The following is a 20,991-nucleotide window of genomic DNA, read 5'->3' on the forward strand; positions in this document are numbered from 1 at the left end:
TTATTATTTCTTTTATTTTCTTTTTTTTTGTTTTTGAGACAAGGTCTCACTCTATTGCCCAGGCTAGAGTATAGCAGCATGATCTCACCTCACTGCAACCTATGCCTCCCGGACGCAACAATCCTCCCACCTCAGCTGGAACTACAGGTATGTGCCACCATGTCCAGCTCATTTTTGTATTTTTTGTACTGGCAGGGGTTTGCCAAGTCATCCAGGCTGATCTCAAACTCCTGCACTCAAGGGATCCGTATGCCTCAGGAGCCACCACACCGGGGTCTCTGCTGATTTTATTCTAACTTAATTTTTTTTACCTTAAGGGGCAGAACTAACAATGGATTCAATTTAGCTACTCATTTAAAGTAAGAATACTCTGAAAAGCACTTAAAAATCATAAAAACAAATTGGTAGATACAAAAAGTTCAAAATCATAATGAGTAAGATTTACGAAATTTTTATTTTTCAAAAAAGTTTTTTTGCTACAAAATCCTAATTCAACATTTGCTGCAGACAAAACAAAGCAGTATTTTTCCTTTTTAAAAGAACAGTATTTATCTTAATTAACTAAGTAATCTAACAAATTAACTTATTATCTCCACCGTTGGTATTTTAAAATTAATAACTAAAGTTATTCTATCCTGGTACCATGTGAAAATCTGAATAAATCCTTCAGGTTTATAGACCTAAATTGTGCCTCAGTTATTTTTGACCTTAACAATGACAAATAAAATGGTTAAAGTAATACAGAAATAACAGCAATAACAATAACAAACCAATAACTCATTAAGTGACTAAGACTTAAAATATATGCTAAGTTGCAAAATAAAGTACTTATTTTTACTTACAAGTTAGTAACTGGCTCTCCTTTCAACGGAGGTAGGAGGTTTCCAGAGCCAATTAAACAGTTGTGCACTATAGTCAGACTCTGTAGAATATCATCTCTAGAAAAAACAAAAGACATTTTCTTATTTTAGAAGATTCCAAATTCCTATTTAACAAGTCTGTCAGAGTCTAGCACAAAAGTTTTATCATATGGGGATATAAATGATTAAGGTAAAGAAATAACAAACGTCTTCAGTTTACCAACTTAATAGTAAAGAGCATTTTGACAACAACCCAATAAAATCTTAGCTGAGTCTAAGAAAACAGGTATTCCTTTAAAAGGGGGCATATCTACACAGTTGCCAAAAGATACACAAGTGAAACCACTAAGTAGAAGGTACTAAAAAAAAATTAGAAAAAGAAACCCAGAATTTTTGTGTTTAAAAGGTTTAAGTGTTGTCAAATTTTCTGTTATACATTACATTAAATGGTTTTCTAAGTACATGTACAGTAGATTTTGAAACACACATTGAAAATGAATACACGATATATGGCACGAATAAAGGCAAAAAGATTTCTTTAGTCTGCAACTGAATACCTCTACTTATAAAATAAAACCAACCTAGACATTTCAAGTTTGCCGTCCCCACAGTGCTGGAGTTTGAGGAGCTCAGGCTGAAGAAAGGAGTCCAAAAGATAAAAGGCAAAAGATACTTCTTCTGAAGAAGGAACATGCCACTGGATTCCCAGATTCCACAAGTCCCCGGGTTTGCCCCAGTCCTAGAATAGAACAGCATCTACTCAGCAAGCTGAGAAACTGTCAAACCCACCTGGCACATACATATACACAATTTTTAAAATTTAAAAGAAAATGGACACATAATCCAAACCCAAGCTAGCAAATGATACACAAAAAAGTAGCATGAAAACAACATCTTATTGCCTCTTCATTATCACTTCTGAAAAAAGTCTCCCTGAAGAGTGAGTACTCATTACAATAAAAGTTTGCTCTAAGAGTGACGATAAGTTAATGCGAGGCTGTTTATTTAAGCAATAAAATTATATGGAACTATAGACATTAAATATGGCATATATACCAAGCTGTTTCACATACCACTAGGAAAGAAAAAGTTTCAGTTCCATGCAAAGTGAGACAGCACAAGTTCCATACACTTCATAGTTTTAAACTATTTTAAAAATAAAAAACTAAATCTTTATATGCAAGAAAAAAAATAACACTTTGAATCCCTTAAAACAAGAAATCAACATATCCTTGAATCCTAAATGATTGAAAATGCTTGCCTTGATAGGAAAGTATTCAGAAGGAGGCTTGTCAAAGCCACCTGGCACACTGCAGTATTCTGTAGGGTATATAAGTGTGGTAGAACGAAGAAGATGATGCAAAAGGTTACAAGACAGGGTGTAACCCTGCTTACAGGTTAAATGTAGGGTTCTTTGGAGAATCTTTACAAGCTGCTCCCTATAAAGAAGCAACTTCCTTCCATCCACTCGAGTAATCTAAAAAGGGAGAAAAAATAGTTGAAGATATTTGGGTTAAAAGACCAAGAACCGATAATTAATGCAAAGTTCAACGTTTAGCCACTAACATAGTCTAAAATAGTGTTTCTCTAAATGACTTCAATTAATTTTAGGATTGTCGTTTTAACTGCATTCTAATAATTAATTCTTTTTTAAAATCAAACACATTTTCTGAGACTAAGCTTTCATGCACCATAGTAACATCCCTTTCAAACGAGTCTATTCTCCTAAGAAGACTAAACCTAATTAAACTTCTGAAAATACTGATAAAGAAAACTGAAGTTTGATTGATGGCCAAATTTAAAATGCAGACCAAAAAAATTCCCAAATCGAATCAACTTTTTCAATTAATAAGTTACCATATTAGGACTAACCAGTAAAACTAAGTTAAGTAGATGGCTGAACATGCAGTGATCAGCTACACCACTTATTTGACAATGAGAGTATGAAATACTCTTTCTGAAGCCTCATCAAGAATTTTCCAAAACTTCTGATTTTCCATATGTTTTAAAGTCATTTTGTCAGAAAGAGCTATATCCTAAAAGCAAGTCAATGTTTTCACAGTCATATTTCTTAATCCGAAGATTTACAATACCTCAGACAAAAGTTGAAGATTCCACAGTAATTCCTTGTCTAGCTCTTCATCATTTAATACATCATCATCTAAAAACAGCAAAATAGTATCATGGGGGAAAAAACTGCATTCGACTAAATACAGCATTTTTAAATATTTCTATTTAATATTTCCAATAGCTGAGGGAAGCCTCTTTTAGGAAGACTTTCCTCATGAAAATAATTTTTATGTTCTATAAGATGAGCTTCATGAAGAAGAAATAAAAAGTCTTCCCAAAAGGAGATAGAATTTTCAAGAAAATAAACACACCAACCAAAACTTCTGCCCCTCTGTATCTTACAAAATAACTGATATTTTTTAAGTTAACCTCTGGATGGTTGTTGTATAATAATAATAATAGTAAAGTAACATTTTAAAGCTACTGTCAACTTGGATGATACCTTTTTTGGAGACAATTTCTCCCCAAATTGCAAATCAAAATATTGTGTAGCTAATGTCATTAACAAGAGTTTTAGAAACCAAGAAAAAAACTTATGATGATCTTATGACTTACTCATTGTAAGCTGAGTTATAACACTGCAGCAGTGAGGAACAAAGAGCTTCAAAGATTCTTCTGGGCAGCACTGAAAACGTATTTGTACAAATAAGTTTTTTTAAAGGCAAATATATACTAGCATATATTCAGTGGCAACTAAAGACTGTAAATAAGCAGCTACTGAAAAACTATGTATTTTAAGCATACCAGCACCTCTGAAATAATTAACCATATAAGCTTGTTGATTGTTGGGTCATGAATTCATCAGTTCAAAGAACTAAACTCACCTTTACAGCAGCACGGCACATGTCTGCCACCATGCGACCTGCCACTCTTGTTTCAAATATATGTGAAGTAGAAAAATTAAAAACCTTCTGAAGGGCCACCTGTTAAGATATGTAAGAAATGAAAATGTCTAATGAGCATTTTTTAGAAAATTAAACATTTTATGGAACCTAAAAGAAAATTATAAATAGACGATTCCAAAAATAAGCAAATAGGCAATTTTAACTATCTGATTTTATAAGAACGTGCTTAATAATGTTACATTCAGGTCTAATAACAATCTTTCCCCATGACCCAAACTTAAGCAAAACATTTGAGGTACCGGCTGGGTGCAGTGGCTCACACCTGTAATCCTAACACTTTGGGAGGCTGAGGCAGAAGGATCACTTGACATCAGGAGTTCAAGACCAGCCTGGCCATGATGGCAAAACCCTGTCTCCACTAAAAATGCAAAAATTGGCCAAGCATGGTGGTGCATGCCTGTAGTCCCAGCTGCTCAGGAGGATGAGGCATGAGAATGGCTTGAACCTGGAAGGCAGAGGTTGCAGTGACCAAGATCACACCACTGCACTCCAGCCCAGGTGACAGGGTGAGACTCTGTCTCACAAAAAAAATAAATAAATAAATAAAAAATTTGAGGTACAAGATTTTACTTGCTAAAGAAACCTTACACATAAAAGTATACCTCGTGGAAGCAAATGCAATTTAATTATCTTTTTGGCTAATTCAATATAACAAAAAAAATTTTTTAATGCCTAATACAATTTGTCATCCTGACAACTACAAACAGACATCTATTCTTACCCTAAAAGACTACAAGCAGTCTATTTATTCTACAATCATGTCACAAAACTTTAATTTACTTGCTCAATGAAAGAATGAGTTCCAAACCTGGGTTAACAATACTGAAAAGTTTAAACAACTCCTATTGGTTAAAGAAGAGATGATTTGTGTTCATTTCTTTATACTAATATAATCATAGTATTTATTTTACCCAGCTGCAAGGCAGTTTGGCTTTTATCCAGGATTAACATATTTAACAGTGATAATTACAGATGATGGGAGAATAGAAACGAAAATAAAGTGTAGTCTTAAAGGCTACAGATAATAGGTACCATACTACAGATAACAGGTACCAATCAATATGGAATAAGTGAATGCTTACTGAATGTCTTATGAGGATAACTACTTCTAATCCATCAGTTAATCTTAGGATTTAATTTCTATCATGGGAGTGATATCATAAGCAATTTCTAAAACTCAGCTAATTATTTTTAATTGTAAAATTAAAAAATACAGTTGTTTCTTGTTGTTCATGGTAGTCATGTTCTATAAATTTGCTGTGACCACTGAACTAGTAAATACTGAACCACTGCTCCTGGGGAAATACAGGATTATGTTCCTGTGAACCTATGGTCAGTCACAACATTTTCATAAACTGATCAATACATAATCCTGAGTGTGTTTCTGTTTACAATTTATTTAACACATATTGCTGATTCACTAACATTTAATCTACAATCAACAGCACTATAACTCATGCCTGTCGACGCTTACCTAGCACAGTGTTTTCCCATTAGACACAACACAACTCTCTTACGCTTAGAAACCCTAGAACCCCTTTAAACACTAAACTCTTGGGGGCCATTTTTTGACATTTTTAAACAGCAGAATCACCAACAAAAAGCACAACAACAACAACAATGTAAAAATGTGGCATTAAATAGATCGCAAAGGGACAGTTGCTTAAGTGGAGCTGGATATAAGAAGGCAGAGTGCCTTGTTTGCTCTCAGCTGAGAACACGTACATCAGGTATACATGAGATCAAATTGAGATCAAATTTAGGTAACTAAATTTTTGTCACTCACAAAAGCTTTGATTTTGGCATTACAAATAATTTGAGCAAGTAGGTAAATTTGCAGATATGAAATCTGCAAATAATGAGGAACAACTGTACATTTCTTTAAAACTTTAGTATAAATGTAAATGATAAAGTGCATGATATACACAGAGTAACTTGAAGTCAATTTTAAAACATCAAATGAAACTTAAAAGCTGGAAGTTTATTTTTTCCAGCAATGTTCTTACCATAAATATTTCTTTGGAACACTGGGTGAGGATTGTACTAAACGTAGAAGACAGACCTAATTCGACCAAACTCTCCAAGTGTGTCATTTTCTCAGTTTCTGTCTCTTCTCTTGTTTGCTCCAATGTGCTACTTTCTATAAGTCCAAAGCATCTAAATAATCCAAACAAAGCATAATTCAGCAAGTAAAATCTGGTTTGACATTTTTGGTGGTGATCAGGTAACTCTCTATTGTCCTGACTATTCTAGTGACAGCTACTTAATTTCTACATGGTTCAAAAATCAATTACCCTTCTATAACTTCAGGAGCACCCGTAGTAGCTAAATAAAAGTTATAATGCAGAAATAAACTAAAGTTTTGGGGATAGAAGAGTCATTTTCTTGAATGTCAGCTAAACACTGGTGTTGGTTATAAGCTCACCTGTCCATAAACTGTAAGACGAAATCCTCAAATTCAGCTGTGGCTGAGCAAAGTTCTCGTTCCACCTATAATATTCCAATGTGGAGAAAGATTACATATAGCCTTTGTTTATTTCCTGAACTAACAAAACTCAATTATTGCCTGCCAAATGTATCTACACTAAATTATTAAATTGGGTACTATGAGAAACAGCACCATACTTGCATATCAATTTAGAACAACTTGATCTACTACTTTCTAGGAATCAAAGAAAGAAGCAATTAATGTTAATTTACAAGAGCCAAATACAGAAGAAGCTATCTTTATTATAAATTCAGTTTTCAAACTGCTGATATATGTAAAGTCTAGTCTCTCACTACCTGAATGTCCAAAAAAACATACGTGCTCGGACTGGGGACACTGGCTGGCTGGCCAGATGCTGTGGCTCACACCTGTAATCCTAGCACTTTGGGAGGCTGAGGTGAGTAGATCACTTGAGGTCAAGAGTTCAAGACCATGGACAACATGGCAAAACCCTGTCACTACTAAAAATACACACACACAAAATTAGCCAGGCGTGGTGGCACATGCCTGTAATCCCAGCTACTTTGGAGGATAAGGCACAAGAATCACTTGAACCCAGGAGGGCAGAGGCTGCAGTGATCCAAGATGGCACTACTGGACTCCAGCCTAGGCGACATGCTTCCAATAAAGAAAATAGTTCTGAGGGCCAGGTGTGGAGGCTCCCACCTGTAATCCCAGCATTTTAGGAGGGGTTGGGAGGATTACTTGAGGCGAGATCATGAGGTCAAGAGATTGAGACCAGCCTGGCCAACATGGTGAAACCCCGTCTCTACTAAAAATACAAAAAGTTAGCCAGGTGTGGTGGTGCGCACCTGTAGTACCAGCTACTCGGGAGGCTGAGGTAGGAGAATCAATTGAACCCGGGAGGTAGAAGTTGCAGTGAGCCAAGATGGCACCACCGCATTCCAACCTGAGCAACAGAGCAAGACTCCATCTCAAAAAAAAAAAGGAGTTTTGAAAGAGTCAAATAGGGAAGAATAAAATCTATCTTCATTAGATGTCAATCTCTTGGATAGATTACCAACCTAAGATGATGGAAAAATAAAATACCACCATCTTTTGCTTAACAAAACATTTAAAAGTGACATTAAACTGAAATATACCTCCAGATGTCAGATATTGACAGAAATGGCCTATTTTTGAGCCACCTCCTATGGTGGGTGCTCTGCAGGCTCTCTTGCCAATGATGGCTTGGCCCTTTGTATGTGCCATTCTAGTCACAAAATAGTAATTTTACTTTGTAGAACCTATCCAAAGTTGTTTCTAAACTGTCAAGTGTTGCTATGCATATGCAATAATAATCAGAACATCATGAACTCTTTTATAACCATAAAACGTCCTTACTTCTGTGAGGTCACTTCTTTCTTGTAGTACAGATGAACAATCTACTAAAGGCACCAGAGTCGAAAATGTTGCTATGAACTGGAATGTGATCTGTGGAAAGATATAAATGATGTTCAACACATTACATAATTCTAATTCAGAAATACAAGTATACCAGGAACTACAATAAATTATCCCAGTAAATTTCCTCAATCAAAATCCTACAAGTTTTTCTGGATATTCCTCACTTAGAATTGAACACTTTAAGGTTCTTCATAATTAACTAGCAGTCGGCCAGGCGCAGTGGCTCATGCCTGTAATACCACAACTTTGGGAGACCGATGCAGGTGGATCAATTGAGGTCAGGAGTTCGAGACCAGCCTGGGAAACATGGTGAAACCCTGTCTCTACTAAAAATACAAAAACTAGCCGGGCGTGGCAGCATGTGCCTATAATCCGAGCTACCTGGGAGGCTGAGGCAAGAGAATCAGTGGAACTCAGGAGGCGGAGACTGCAGTGAGCCAAGATAGTGTCACTGCACTCCAGCCTGGGTGACAGAGCAAGACTCCGTCTCAGATAGATAGATAGATAGATAGACAGATAGATAGATAGAAAGACAGATGCTAGATAGCTGTTACTTAAGTAATGAAATTATACAACATTTGTTTTCATATAGTTATTTACTGGGCTTAAGCACAAAGTTCTCCAACCTTTTGTCAATGAGAAGTTACTTTGCCTCCCACCTAAATAAGGAGCTTTAACTAAAGATAAATAGAACATGCTAATGCAGAAGCCAGAGACCAGAAAAAAAGGGTAGATGACCAAAGTGCTAAGTCAGAAGACATGTGTAAGCATGATCTAGCACTTTATACCCAATAACTTTTCATTATACCCCATAACCAGTGTAAGTGAAGTAAAACTGATCATACACTATGATTTTTAATGTCCCTGTTTAAGAAAAATAGTAAATATATAATAAGCTTTAAAATATCATTGTATAATCATTAAATGTATATAGGTTATGGCAAATTACTAAGAAAGGCTTTATACAGACCAACTGTCCATAGATCTAAACTTGGGCATCTACAGATACAACACTGTTACTTTTAACAGTTTTTATACTGTACTATGTTTTAACGGTATCTGAAGAGAAATTTAAAATATGTCAATTTACACAATTATGACTCTAAAATTAGGCAAAATCACCAATATACTCACCATGCATTTACTAAAGTCATTTGGATCCACCCCAGGCAATGCTCTCATCAACAGAGGTAGCATATGTGTTGGACCTTCAGGAAACCATCTGCCCCCTGATACCAAACTGCGGGCTACTCCAATTACACAACTTAAAGTAGCTGTAAGCTGGTGAGGTTCTGTTAATGTCTCTAATGCAGGATACGTTCTACAGTTTGAAAACAGATTTTTTAAAGTTTCAATCACAGATATGCATAATGCCATAATACATTAAATATAATACATTCCTAAACTGCACTTTGACTTAAAGACTTATAGTCAGCAAAATACTTAGAGTGAAAATCTGCTTTCAAAGTTAACAGAATTACAGTAGTCCCCCTTATCTGCAGTCTCACTTTCTGTAGTTTCAGTTAACAAAGGTTAATCAATTACAGTGTCCTAACAGTGAGAGACCATATTCACATTACTTGTATTATATTAACAATATATTATTATAATTGCTCTATTTTATGATTGCTGTGCCTCTTACTGTGCCTAATTTATAAATTAAACTTTATCACAGGTATGCACATACATAAAAAAAATCATAGTATACATAGGGTTCAGTACTATCCATGGTTTCAGGTATGCACTGGGGTCTTCAAACATATCCCTCACCAATAAGAGAAGACACTACTGTACACAAATAAAGGCAAGATACACAGATTATTTATTGTATATGTCCCCCATCCTCTGCCACCTTACCAACTCTTTCCATGCAAATCCTATGTGAAAAAAAGAACACAAACTGGTAGAGGCCAGGTGTGATGACTCACCCCTGTAACCCTACCTTTTTGGGAGGTCAAGGCAGGCAGATCACTGGAGGGCAGGAGTACAAGACCAGCATGGCCAACATGGTGAAACCCTGTCTTTACTATGATTACAAAAATTAGCCGGGTGTGGTGGCGCATGCATATAATCCCAGCTACTTGGGAGGCCAAGGCAGGAGAATTGCCTCAACCTGGGAGGCAGAGGTTGCAGTGATCCAAGATTATGCCACTGCACTCCAGCCTGGGCGACAGAGCAAGACTCCGTCTCAAAACACAACAAAACAAAAAGAACATCAACTGGTAGATACTGCATTGCTTCAGCCATCCTAATATCATTATACTAATCTAATGGTCACTCTGTGGAATAACAAGTTAAAATACTCCACTCTTTTTATTTTGAGATGGAGTCTCGCTCTGTCACCCAGACTGGAGTGCAGGGGCGCAATCTCAGCTCACTGCAACTTCCGCCTCCTGGGTTCAAGTGATTCTCCTGCCTCAGCCTCCCGAGTAGCTGGGACTACAGGTGCGTGCCACCATGCCCAGCTAATTTTTTGTGTTTTTAGTAGAGATGGGGTTTCACTATGTTGGCCAGGATGGTCTCAATCTATTGACCTCAAGATCCGCCCACCTCGGCCTCCCAGAGTGCTGGGATTACAGGTGTGAGCCACTGCGCTCGGCCACAAATACTTTACTCTTTCTTTCCTCCCAGCAACCCCAAAACTGCAGTCAGGGTCTCATTCTGTCCCAGGCTGGAGTGCAGTGGCCTGGTCACAGCTCACTGCAGCCTTCACATTGCCCAGCTCAGGTAATCCACCTTGGCTTCTTGAGTAGCTGGGACTACTGGCACATATCACCACTGCCGGCTAATTTTTATATTTTTTTGTAGAGACAGAGTTCGCCATGTTGCCCAGGCTGGTCTCAAACTCCTGAGCTCAAGCAATCTATCTGCCCCAGACTCCCAAAGTGCTAGGACTACAAGCATGAGTCACCACACCCAGTCGCTTATTATTATTATTATTTTTTTTAATGGAGAAAACATACCAAACTCTCAAATAGAAGCTTTCTTAGAGATGTTAAACTAAGTGTCTAAAATTTCTTTTCTACATTTTTAATTTTTTAGAAAGTTTTGCTTTTATTAAAAATAAAATCTTCGGCTGGACATGGTGGCTCACGTCTGTAATCCCAGCACTTTGGGAGGCCAAGTCAGGCAGATCGCTTGAGGTCAGGAGTTCAAGACCAGCCTGACTATCATGGTCAAACTCCCTCTACTAAAAATACAAAAACTAGCTGGGTCTGGTGGCAGGCGCCTGTAATCCCAGCCACTTGGGAGGCTGAGGCAGGAGCATCGCTTGAATCTGGGAGGCAGAGGTTGCAGTGAGTTGAGATTGTGCCAATGCACTCCAGCCTGGGTGACAGAGCCAGAGTCCGTCTCAAAAAAATATATATTTAAAAAAAAATTTTTTTAAGTCATGCCACTTCAAAGCAGCACAAAATTACAATTGAAAGTCTCAAAAAAATGTCATCGTATTGTCAATTTGGTCTATTAAATATTTATCTTGGCCAAACATTCAATATCACTTAATATGCTGATATTAAATTTGTCCAAAATTTTAGGACTAAAGAAAAATGTGATCAGTCTATTTATTTATAAGCTTTGTTCTTTCTAAAAACGTAGCTCACTATTCATAATTAATCAGCTGAAAAACACAAAGAAAAGGAGAAGTAAAGAAACATCAAAACACTCCAAACTTCAAAATTTTAGCTAAGCAAAACAGATGAAGTCCCTCCTCTTCAAGGAGCATCAGGGAAACTGCCATTAACTGTTAGCTTCTGCTATTCTGTGGAAGCCAAGAAGCAAAGAATACTGGAGGGTGCGGACAGACAGGAAACTGCCTATCTTCCCCCACTCCATTTCCTAATTAAGTTCTATATGCTGGAAGAGTTTCAATGCCCCAAGATAGATAGATAGATAGATAGATAGATAGATAGATAGATAGACAGACATACATACATACATACATACATAAATACGTACATACATAAGAGGTTGGGAAAATGAAGTACAACCTAACTTGAATAAAAATGGCAATGAGGGTAGGTAAGGCACCATAAACAGTTGAAAATTACAGATAATGGAGGCCCACTTTGGTTAAGATCTTGAAAATGGTACTCTTCCCCAGTAACTGCCAATAATTATTCCGTCTCAATAGGAAGTCAGAAACTAGGCTATAATTGGAATTCTACCACTAGGGATCTTGGACAAATTTTTATGGAACTCAATGGCTAGATCCTTCTGAGCTCTAAAAAACTTAACATATTTTTTCTTTATTTGACGAAGACATTTAAAGAGAGATCACAAAGCTTAAGTTCAGATAGCAGAGGAAGCAGAGGTACAACAGAAAGCTTGAGTAATTTGCTCTTGAACAAATACTTTAAAAATTATTCTCAAAAATTAAGAGTAGGCTGGGGACAGTGGCTCACACCTGTAATCCCAGCACTCTGGGAAGCCAAAGCAAGTGGATCACCTGAGGTCAGGAGTTGGAGACCAGCCTGGCCAACATGGTGAAATACCACCTCTACTAAAAATACAAAAATTAGCTGGGTGTGGTGGTGGATGCCTGTGATCCCAGCTACTCAGGAGGCTAAGGCAGGAGAATCCTTGAACCCAGAAGGCAGAGGCTGCAGTGAGCCAAGATTGCAAGACTGCACTCTAGCCTGGGCAATCGGAGTGAAATTTCATCTCAAAAAAAAGCAAAGTAGCTGTCTCTCTCTTTGTAAGTACATCATGCTTACTCTGTGACAATGGCTAGGCAAGAAAAGAGTTATTTTCATTACTATTTCAACATACAAAACAAAATGAATATAATAAAACTTACACTGTAAAAATAACACACCTGAATATACAATACATAAAAATAGTAATTTTCTTCTCTATCACTGATTCTAAGAAATAAAAGAAATCCAAAAACCACTTTCACTACCATCTTCTCAATCCTTAGTGACACTCAACATTTGGATCTAAAAGAAAAGCCAGATCTTAATTCATAAGCAAATAATTTTGGTAACTAAAATGTGTCAATAACCCAAAAGACGTATGTTACCCATTTTATTTCAATTTTTTCCTTGGAGAAAAAAAGATGTATGTTACCCATTTTATTTCAATTTTTTCCTCGGAGAAAAAAAGATGTATGTTACCCATTTTATTTCAATATTTTCCTCTCCAACCTTTATCAAGTTACCAATCATTATATTATAATGTCTTGCTTCTCCTCTAGGAACAGGAATAAGCACCGAAAAAGCAAAACAGAAACCACAGAAGAGAAGAGAATCAATCAGAATGAACCAAAAGAAAAACACAGCTATGGCTGAGACTCCCACTAAACACTTACCTTTCAAGTACAGGGGGTATTACTAATTCAGGTCTCATGAGTGCAAGATTCTGCAAAGCCTGGGCTGCTTCTAGACTACCAGTTTTGCTAAACATAGCCAAGAGGACAGGCTGAATAATGCATTGTACAAAGTCTGTAACATCTTGATCAGTAAGCTTGTGGCTATCAGGCACAGGAGTTAACCAAGAGGGCTTCTTGTATCTTTCACGATGCAATCTTCTAACAACACTGTTTGGCAACCGCTGAAGTAGTTTCATTAACTTGTTCTGGGGACACAGAAGCAAAAGTTCTAAGCAGGTTCTACTTTCCCACATAGATATTCATGGTTGCTCTCCAGCTTCTCGAGAAGATTTTTAAAATAACAGTTCTTATTATCTTATTACAAAGAACTGCACACAGCATAACTAGATAGAATTAAAACACTGTTACCAATGAATTATTCCTATTAACAAAAATGAGCTGCAAATTTCAGTCTAAAAAAATTTCTAGCACATAAATTTTCCATTACATGAAAGCCATTTTAACTGGACAACTTAAAAACAACAAAAACAGATGACTGGATAAAACTGGAAAGATGGTTCCAGGTTCCATGGCATTTTTGTTACCATTTTTTTACTAAAATGAGGCATGCTTTCAGCAGTTACCACATAAATATTGTCTTATTTAAGTTATATGTTCTACAACACAGTATTTTAATTTAAGTGTAAGCAGTTACATATAGCCAAAGCTATGGAGAACAGAAAATGTATTACAGGTCACACAATAGGCAACAGTCAAGTATGACTACATCTTTAAAAATTCCAAGCCCTATAATGCAAAACGAAGTTACTCACCAGCCAGCGCCCATTATTTGAAGGATGGTAAAAAGATGAGATGCTGTTAAACAAACCAGCTAGGTGTTTTTGCACTAGCTTACTTGGTCCACCCTGTCCAGATAAAAGAGTAAAACTGTCAGTACCCACATCATACTGTAAAAATAAAGAGGTCAACAGGAGCAAGCCTATATATAAATCACTACTGTGGTTTCTAGCCAACTTGCTGACAAAAATCAATTCTATCTTTAAATAAGAGTCAAAAACAATTCTCTGATGAACTTCATGCAAATCAACTCAAAATATTCTACTACAAATAAGGGCAGCTTACTTGAACCAAAATAAAAAACTAAAAAAATACCTGTCAACTTAGGATAACGGTGTATTTTACTGTTTTGCAGTATATAACCTGGATACTAAAATTTATCACTAAGATCAGCATCTTAAAATTACCAAGAATGCTAACATCAGGCATAAAAAACATTTTTGAAATGACTCAATAAGTAAATTTTTCAGTGTATGAAATGGAGAGGGGAGAGTTAAATAAATGTATTCAAATGATTACTTCTAAATGACTGAAAATGATCAAACTTGTTATATTTGACCACATTGTAACTCAAAAGAAAAATATTTTTATTTCTTGATCTACTGCCCAAACAAACAAACAAAACAACCAATCAAACAACAACAACATAACCTGGGAGACAAATGAGGAAAAAACCTAGTTTTCATCTTATCAAGTTGAATGGCCCTGGAATAAAGGACTACAACTCGGACTTCAAACCTCCTATCTGTGTCATGATGATCTTCTTTCAAGAAATAGCATAGACCTAAAATAAAATGTCAAATTATATTAGGAATAAATGTCTTCCTGCCAAAATGAAATCCACGTACGTTTCCCAATCTACTAACTAGAATAGGGTAACCACTCAGAGACCATAATACCGTAAGAAAAAGTCCACAAAATATTCAAAATTCTAACATAATTAGCAGTATTGATTTTTATTACATATTCAGTTAAAAAAAAAAGCATCAGCCAGGTGCAGTGTCTGATGCCTGTAATCCCAGCACTTTGGGAGGCTGAGGTGGGCAGGTTACTTGAGGTCAGGAGTTCAAGACAAGCCTGGCCAACATGGTGAAACCATGTCTCAACAAAAAACACAAAAATTGGCCAGGCATGGTGGCAGGTGCCTGTAGTCCCAACTACTGGGGAGGCTGTGGCAAGAGAATCACTTGAACCTGGGAGGTGGAGGTTGCAGTGACCTGAGATCACAACATTGCACTCCAGCCTGGGTGACAGAGTAAGACTTTGTCTTTAAAAAAAAAAAAAAGTGTCTCCTTCTGTTGCCCAGGGTGGAGTGTGGTGCTCACTGGAGCCTCAACCTCCTAGGCTCAAGCGACCCTCCCACCTCAGCCTGCTGAGGAGCTAGGACCACAGGCACATGCTACCATGCCTGTGCTCTCGCCATGTTGCCCAGGCTGATCTCAAACTCCTGGGCTCAAGTTATCCTCCCATCTTGGCTTCCCAAAGTGCTAGGATTACAGATGTGAGTCTTGGCACTTGGCCATATTTTCACATTTAACACAAAATCAAGCTGCTGATGAGAACTCTGTGAGAAAGCAGAGCGAAATTCACTCAAATAATAATACTAATCACCACCCAATTCTGCAGCCCCCAAAAATCCAGTTTCAACTCTGCATATGTAAGTTATTAAACATCCTTCAGTGTTTGCTCCTACTCATTAAGAAAAATGGGATTTTTTTCTCTGTTTAACAATAAAATGGCAAAAACAAGGGAGCTTAAATTTGTTCTTCTTACAATGAAATTTAAGAGGTAAGCTTCTAAATAAAAAAAAAAAATTGTCTTTTCCCCAGAAACAAGCTAATATGTAAAACAGAATAATAATTCACAAATAGCTGCAGAAGCAATATGAATGATAAGCTAGGAAATTATAATAGAAAGTTGTTCTGATATTCTTATTTGAAAGATGACACTGAAATCTAAGCTTGTGGATGTCTTAACTTTCCTTTAACGACGTCAACAAAATAATCCTTCGCATATCTCCCTTCACTAAGATTGTTTTGTTAGTAAGCTTTACGCTCAATGTAGTGTTTTATGTGAACATTAACAGTGAGTATAAGTAATGGAGTCTGAGCACGTGCAAATCCCAAGTTGTAATCCTACCTTGGGAAAGTCTTTTGGGCTACAAGTCTGGTTCCCAGACAGTAAAAACGTTAGACATTGTGAATCCCTCAAAATTCTTGATTTCCGACTCTATTTATAATGTCCGTTGGTTAGGGAGATTTAGAAATGGTACGACTATATTCTGGATTTGATAAACATGAGCTTGCTACATCAGAAAATATCCAAGAATCAAGTCACCAACCAAGTTACTATTATCAACTTCTATGACTATACAGAATTTTTGTAAGGTTAACACAAAATAGGGATAAACTATAAAAAACAAATATAATGTATTACAAACCATCATGGCGGTGATCCATATAACAGCATGACCTATATCATAAGCATTTGTTAAAAATCTTGGGACTAACACTTGACTGCTTCCCACTGGGAGGTTCAAGCTTCTCAGAATTCTTGTAAATATCTTTAAAAAAAAAAAATTAAGGACATTTACAGGTATCAAAATAATTCTTTAAATCAGTAAGTGCTGTGTATTAGTGTTACTGAAGACATTCTTATTTTATCACAAGGGTTTTTAAGTAGAATTACATAGTATTTAGTAACTTTATTCTTTAAAAATTACATGTAAACAGATGTGCTGTATGACATTCTGAGGTCACAGGCACATGGACATAAAGCAGCTGTGTCCATGTATCCAAAGAACAGACAAATGTTGTATTTATGGTTAAATATAAAAAGCAAAAACATACATACTATGGCTAAACATGAAATATTTTGACTTCTTTCCTGTCCCGAATGCACAAATAATTTTTCCTAAGCTCCTATTCCACGTCAAGCATGCAGAATAGCACCAACCTAAATTCAAGTATCTTCTAGCAGATTGCTTTCCCCCTCAAAATTTTAATGTGGATTTGATTTTTTCCCTAGAGAATTTGTATTTTAGTCAGTCACTTAATAATTATATTTTAACAAAATTAAATTTAAATTCCAAATTTATCATTACCAATACGTAGGGGCCCAAAGGTGGGGAAGGACAATTTCTCTTCTTCAATTAGTTTCTAATGGCCAAACAACAGAGGAAGACAGCGCAAGCAAAAAGCGAACAGAGCATTTGTTTTCAGCTGCTCCCCAGCTTCGCTCTAATGTAAGTGTGTGCGACAGAATCACCAGGAGATCCCACCCCAGCACTACTGAAACTCCAAGCACAGTGATTCTACTGCAAGTGAAATAATACTAAACATGCAATGTTAAGAAACACTACACCTCAAGCATCTAACTTTATTTACTCTAGGAAAATAAATAATGTGATCTAAAAAGTGGGCAACACTGTGCAGTACCAACCAATTACAATACACAAAATCCACTGGAAGGTACAAATGTATGATGCTCTCAATAATACAGTGAGTACTTTATAAATTACTCTGTCACTCATAATTCATGTAATGCATAAGAAAAAAACACACATTTATGATAGCTTAGTATGTTCTAATTACCTTTTGAAAAGGTAACTGGACCCAGCCATGTAAATTATTTATATATGTTTTTACCAATGATCAAAGAAAATGTTATGTGCCACTTGGAATTAGCATAGAAAAAAACATTTCTCCTTTATGACATAAAATTGTTGTCAGTGCTATTGTATTTATGATCAAAATGTTCTGTTTTTGAGATGGAGTCTCGCTCTGTCACCCAGGCGGCTGGAATGCAGTGGTGTGATCTCAGCTCACTGCAACCTCAGCCTCCTGGGTTCAACCTACTCTCCTGCCTCAGCCTCCCAAACAGCTGGGATTACAGGCGTCCACCACCAGCTTATTTTTTGTAATTTTTTTCCCCAAAAACATTCTTAATTACCTTTGGTACATATGGATCCCAATCTATGTACCCTATATTATCTGTAGCCAATCGAGCAAAGAGATTTACTAGTTGCTGAAAGTAAACAAAAAAACACAAAGTTAACACATTTGTTGTTTTTTAACTGTCATAGTCACACCCCTCATCCATTTGTTCTTTTCAGCAATCATTAGTGCAATCCACTTAAATATATAGTTTATGACTTAAGTTTTTTAAAGCCTCCAAATTTAAATTGATTCATGTCACACATTTAACTCAGTTGCAGTTAAAATGCTTCTAAAAGGGAAAATGACAAAGCACCATCCACAATGAAGACAGAAAAGGAAATTTTAATCCAACAAATATGCAGAAAAACACCACTATATGTCCAGCACCATGATAGCACAGGTACCAAAGAAAACAAACAGGATCTTACATTTCACGCATTTTACAATACATCCTTATACTCCTAAATATTGATAAAACCAAAATAAATGTATACTGTTAGAACACAATAAAATAACATAAAATTGAAAAGAAATTATCATGACATGGCTAACAGCCAATCCTAAGGAACTTCAAGTTACTTATCAAGTGGTATTTATCTCCAAATTAAAAAGTATAGGGAGAAAAAAGGGATACTTACCCCCTCCCACTGTGGGAGATTCTGCACTGAAACCCAAAGGCCAACTAATTCATCAAACCAAAGTCTAAAGAAGAAAAATGTTATGAATAGGAAGTGATTTTAGAAAGTGGTTCAATGCCAGGTATCCTTTGTCTTTTTTACAATATTATTCTTACTGATAACTACATAACTAGAAGAAATAATGCTGATAGTTACAAACTTAATAAAACAAAGGAGTATTTCTTGTCTAAATATTCCTCTCCTGATTTATGCTAAAAAATATGATCTCACATATTAAACTTCTGCTTCATTACTAAATACTGTCCCTTCCTATTTAACAACTGTTTTCAATTTTCTACTTCCTTTTCCCTGCCTTTCTCCTTTATCTGCTTTCCTTTTATTACCGCTTCTGGCAATTCTCTCTTTCTTTCTCTTAATTTTTTAAATTAAAGCCCTCATCTTATTTGGGTGTCATTCAAGTGTTATTCTCTCTTTACTTTCTATTTTATGTTTAACCGTTTCAGCCTTAACATACTTCAAGTATAGGCTCGGCAAGGTGGCTCACGCCTGTAATCCAAGCACTTTGGAGGCCAAGGTGGGCGGATCACCTGAGGTCGGGAGTTCAAGAACAGCCTGACCAACATGAAGAAACCCTGTCTTAAAAAAAAAAAAAAAAAAAAAGAAAAGAAAAGAAAAAAACATACTTCAAGTGTAATAAATGAAGTACAACACTAGCTGAGTTTGCAAAAGGATTTTTCTACTTGTTATTGCTTTACTAGCTTCTTCATCTGTATTTCCTGCTGTATTTTTAGAATTTGTCAAGATATGCATATACTTACTTAAAACCTTTATGATGAAGTTCTGGAGGAAGGGAGGTAGGAAGAAATATTTCAAAATAAGTGATGGCCTTTTGCATTGTTACATCAAAAGGGCACATTAAAGGTCGCCATTCTTCTAGCATCTCAGCGGTGGCATCTGCTGGAAAGTATCTAGTAGAAAAAGGAGGTTTTCATGTATCTGATCATTGGCTAAAAGCTCTACAACAGCAATAACTGACCAAAAGGCCAGGGAAGGAGGAGAATATATGTCATAGGATTTAACACAGTCTACAAATGTCCAAACAATTAAACATTTTCACAACACTAAAATAAATTCCCCAGTCAGGCACACCGGTTCATGCCTGTAATTCCAGCACTTTAGGAAGTCAAGGTCCGTGGATCACCTGAACCCAGGAGTTCAAGACTGGCTTGGGCAAAATGGCAAACCCCAGTCTCTACAAAAAATTGCCAGATGAGATGGTGGCGCACACCTGTAGTGCCAGCTACTCAGCTGGGGTGGGAGGATCACTAGAGCCCAGGAGATCGAGGCTGCAGTAAGTCAACATCACGCCATTGTACTCAAGCCTGGGAAACAAGAGTGAGACTCTGTCTCAAAAAAAAAAAAAAAAAAAAAAAATTCCCCATCATACTTGGATAAATTCTCCTCTTGTCTAAGGGAACTTTTCTAAACACTATGAAGTTAATAAAACTCAGATAAAATCCGAGTCACTCAAATTACCTACAAAATTAAACAGGATTTTTTGTTTTACTTCCTTTGTGCTATGTAACAGCAATCAGAAAAAAGAAAAAAAAAAAAACTTGACATAAAGAATTCAGTCTAGCTGGGTGTGGTGGCTCACACCTGTAATCCCAGCACTTTGGGAGGCCGAGTGGGGATGGATCATGAGGTCAGGAGTTAGAGACCAGCCTGACCAACAAGGTGAAACCCTGTCTCCAATAAAAATACAAAAAAATTAGCTGGGCGTGGTGGCGCATGCCTGTAAATCCCAGCTACTCAGGAAGCTGAGGCAGGAGAATCACTTGAACCCAGGAGGCAGAGGTTGCAGTGAGCCGAGATCACGCCACTGCACTCCAGCCTGGGCAACAGAGCGAGACTCTGTCTCAACACACACACACACAAAACAAAAACAAACAAACAAAAAATCCAGTCTAAAAAGGAAAAGGATAACCAGTAGATGAGAAAGAGAATATCAGCCCAGCAATTTCTAGGCATATTGGATAAACCATTTACCTTCCTTGGACCAGTTCCCTATATGAGAAGTCTACAGGCTGTGATATTCCATAATGTATGAAATGGGCAGGAATGTCCCTGGAGTAGATTTACAAAATTAAAATCCAAAGTGTGCATATACACACAAAATGAAGGCAAATAAAGAGGATACATGTATAACTGCTAAATACACCTTAACTGGTTTATTTTATTCTTTTTTTTAAAGACAGAGTCTCACTATGTTGCCTAGGCTTGCAGCTTCCAAAGTAGCTGGTACTACAGGCGAGTACCACTGCACCCAGCCTTAAGAGGTTTAAAATACGACTAGCATATGAGAAATTCTGATTCTTCCCAAAGAAGTTAGGAAATCCCTTCAAATACACCCATAAGCTTGGCCCACACATCATATTATTAATCCCATTGTACCTGCATATACTTGAGTGAATTAAAATCATATTGCAATCTTCTATGTGAAAAATAAACTTACA

General features: G+C 36.6%; 1 protein-coding gene across 1 annotated transcript in view; it reads right to left on the bottom strand.

Moving 5' to 3' along the window:
- The window catches only part of PSME4 (proteasome activator subunit 4), a 108,835-nt gene that overhangs the window by 53,809 nt on the left and 34,035 nt on the right, over window positions 1-20,991 (bottom strand). The window contains exons 5-20 of the mRNA XM_021672856.2: window positions 19,294-19,443; window positions 18,476-18,539; window positions 17,851-17,925; window positions 16,340-16,462; window positions 13,875-13,967; window positions 13,042-13,307; window positions 8,865-9,051; window positions 7,668-7,757; window positions 6,261-6,325; window positions 5,842-5,992; window positions 3,755-3,853; window positions 3,486-3,555; window positions 2,954-3,021; window positions 2,122-2,337; window positions 1,442-1,599; window positions 843-938 (exon numbers count right to left, since the gene is read on the bottom strand). Coding sequence (XP_021528531.2) covers window positions 843-938; window positions 1,442-1,599; window positions 2,122-2,337; window positions 2,954-3,021; window positions 3,486-3,555; window positions 3,755-3,853; window positions 5,842-5,992; window positions 6,261-6,325; window positions 7,668-7,757; window positions 8,865-9,051; window positions 13,042-13,307; window positions 13,875-13,967; window positions 16,340-16,462; window positions 17,851-17,925; window positions 18,476-18,539; window positions 19,294-19,443 — 1,971 coding nt within the window. The remainder of the gene's footprint in view (window positions 1-842; window positions 939-1,441; window positions 1,600-2,121; window positions 2,338-2,953; window positions 3,022-3,485; window positions 3,556-3,754; window positions 3,854-5,841; window positions 5,993-6,260; window positions 6,326-7,667; window positions 7,758-8,864; window positions 9,052-13,041; window positions 13,308-13,874; window positions 13,968-16,339; window positions 16,463-17,850; window positions 17,926-18,475; window positions 18,540-19,293; window positions 19,444-20,991) is intronic.

The sequence above is a fragment of the Aotus nancymaae genome, unplaced genomic scaffold, assembly GCF_030222135.1.
Source record: "Aotus nancymaae isolate 86718 unplaced genomic scaffold, 86718_ANA_hifiasm-v0.15.2.pri h1tg000057l, whole genome shotgun sequence".
Lineage (NCBI taxonomy): Eukaryota > Metazoa > Chordata > Mammalia > Primates > Aotidae > Aotus > Aotus nancymaae.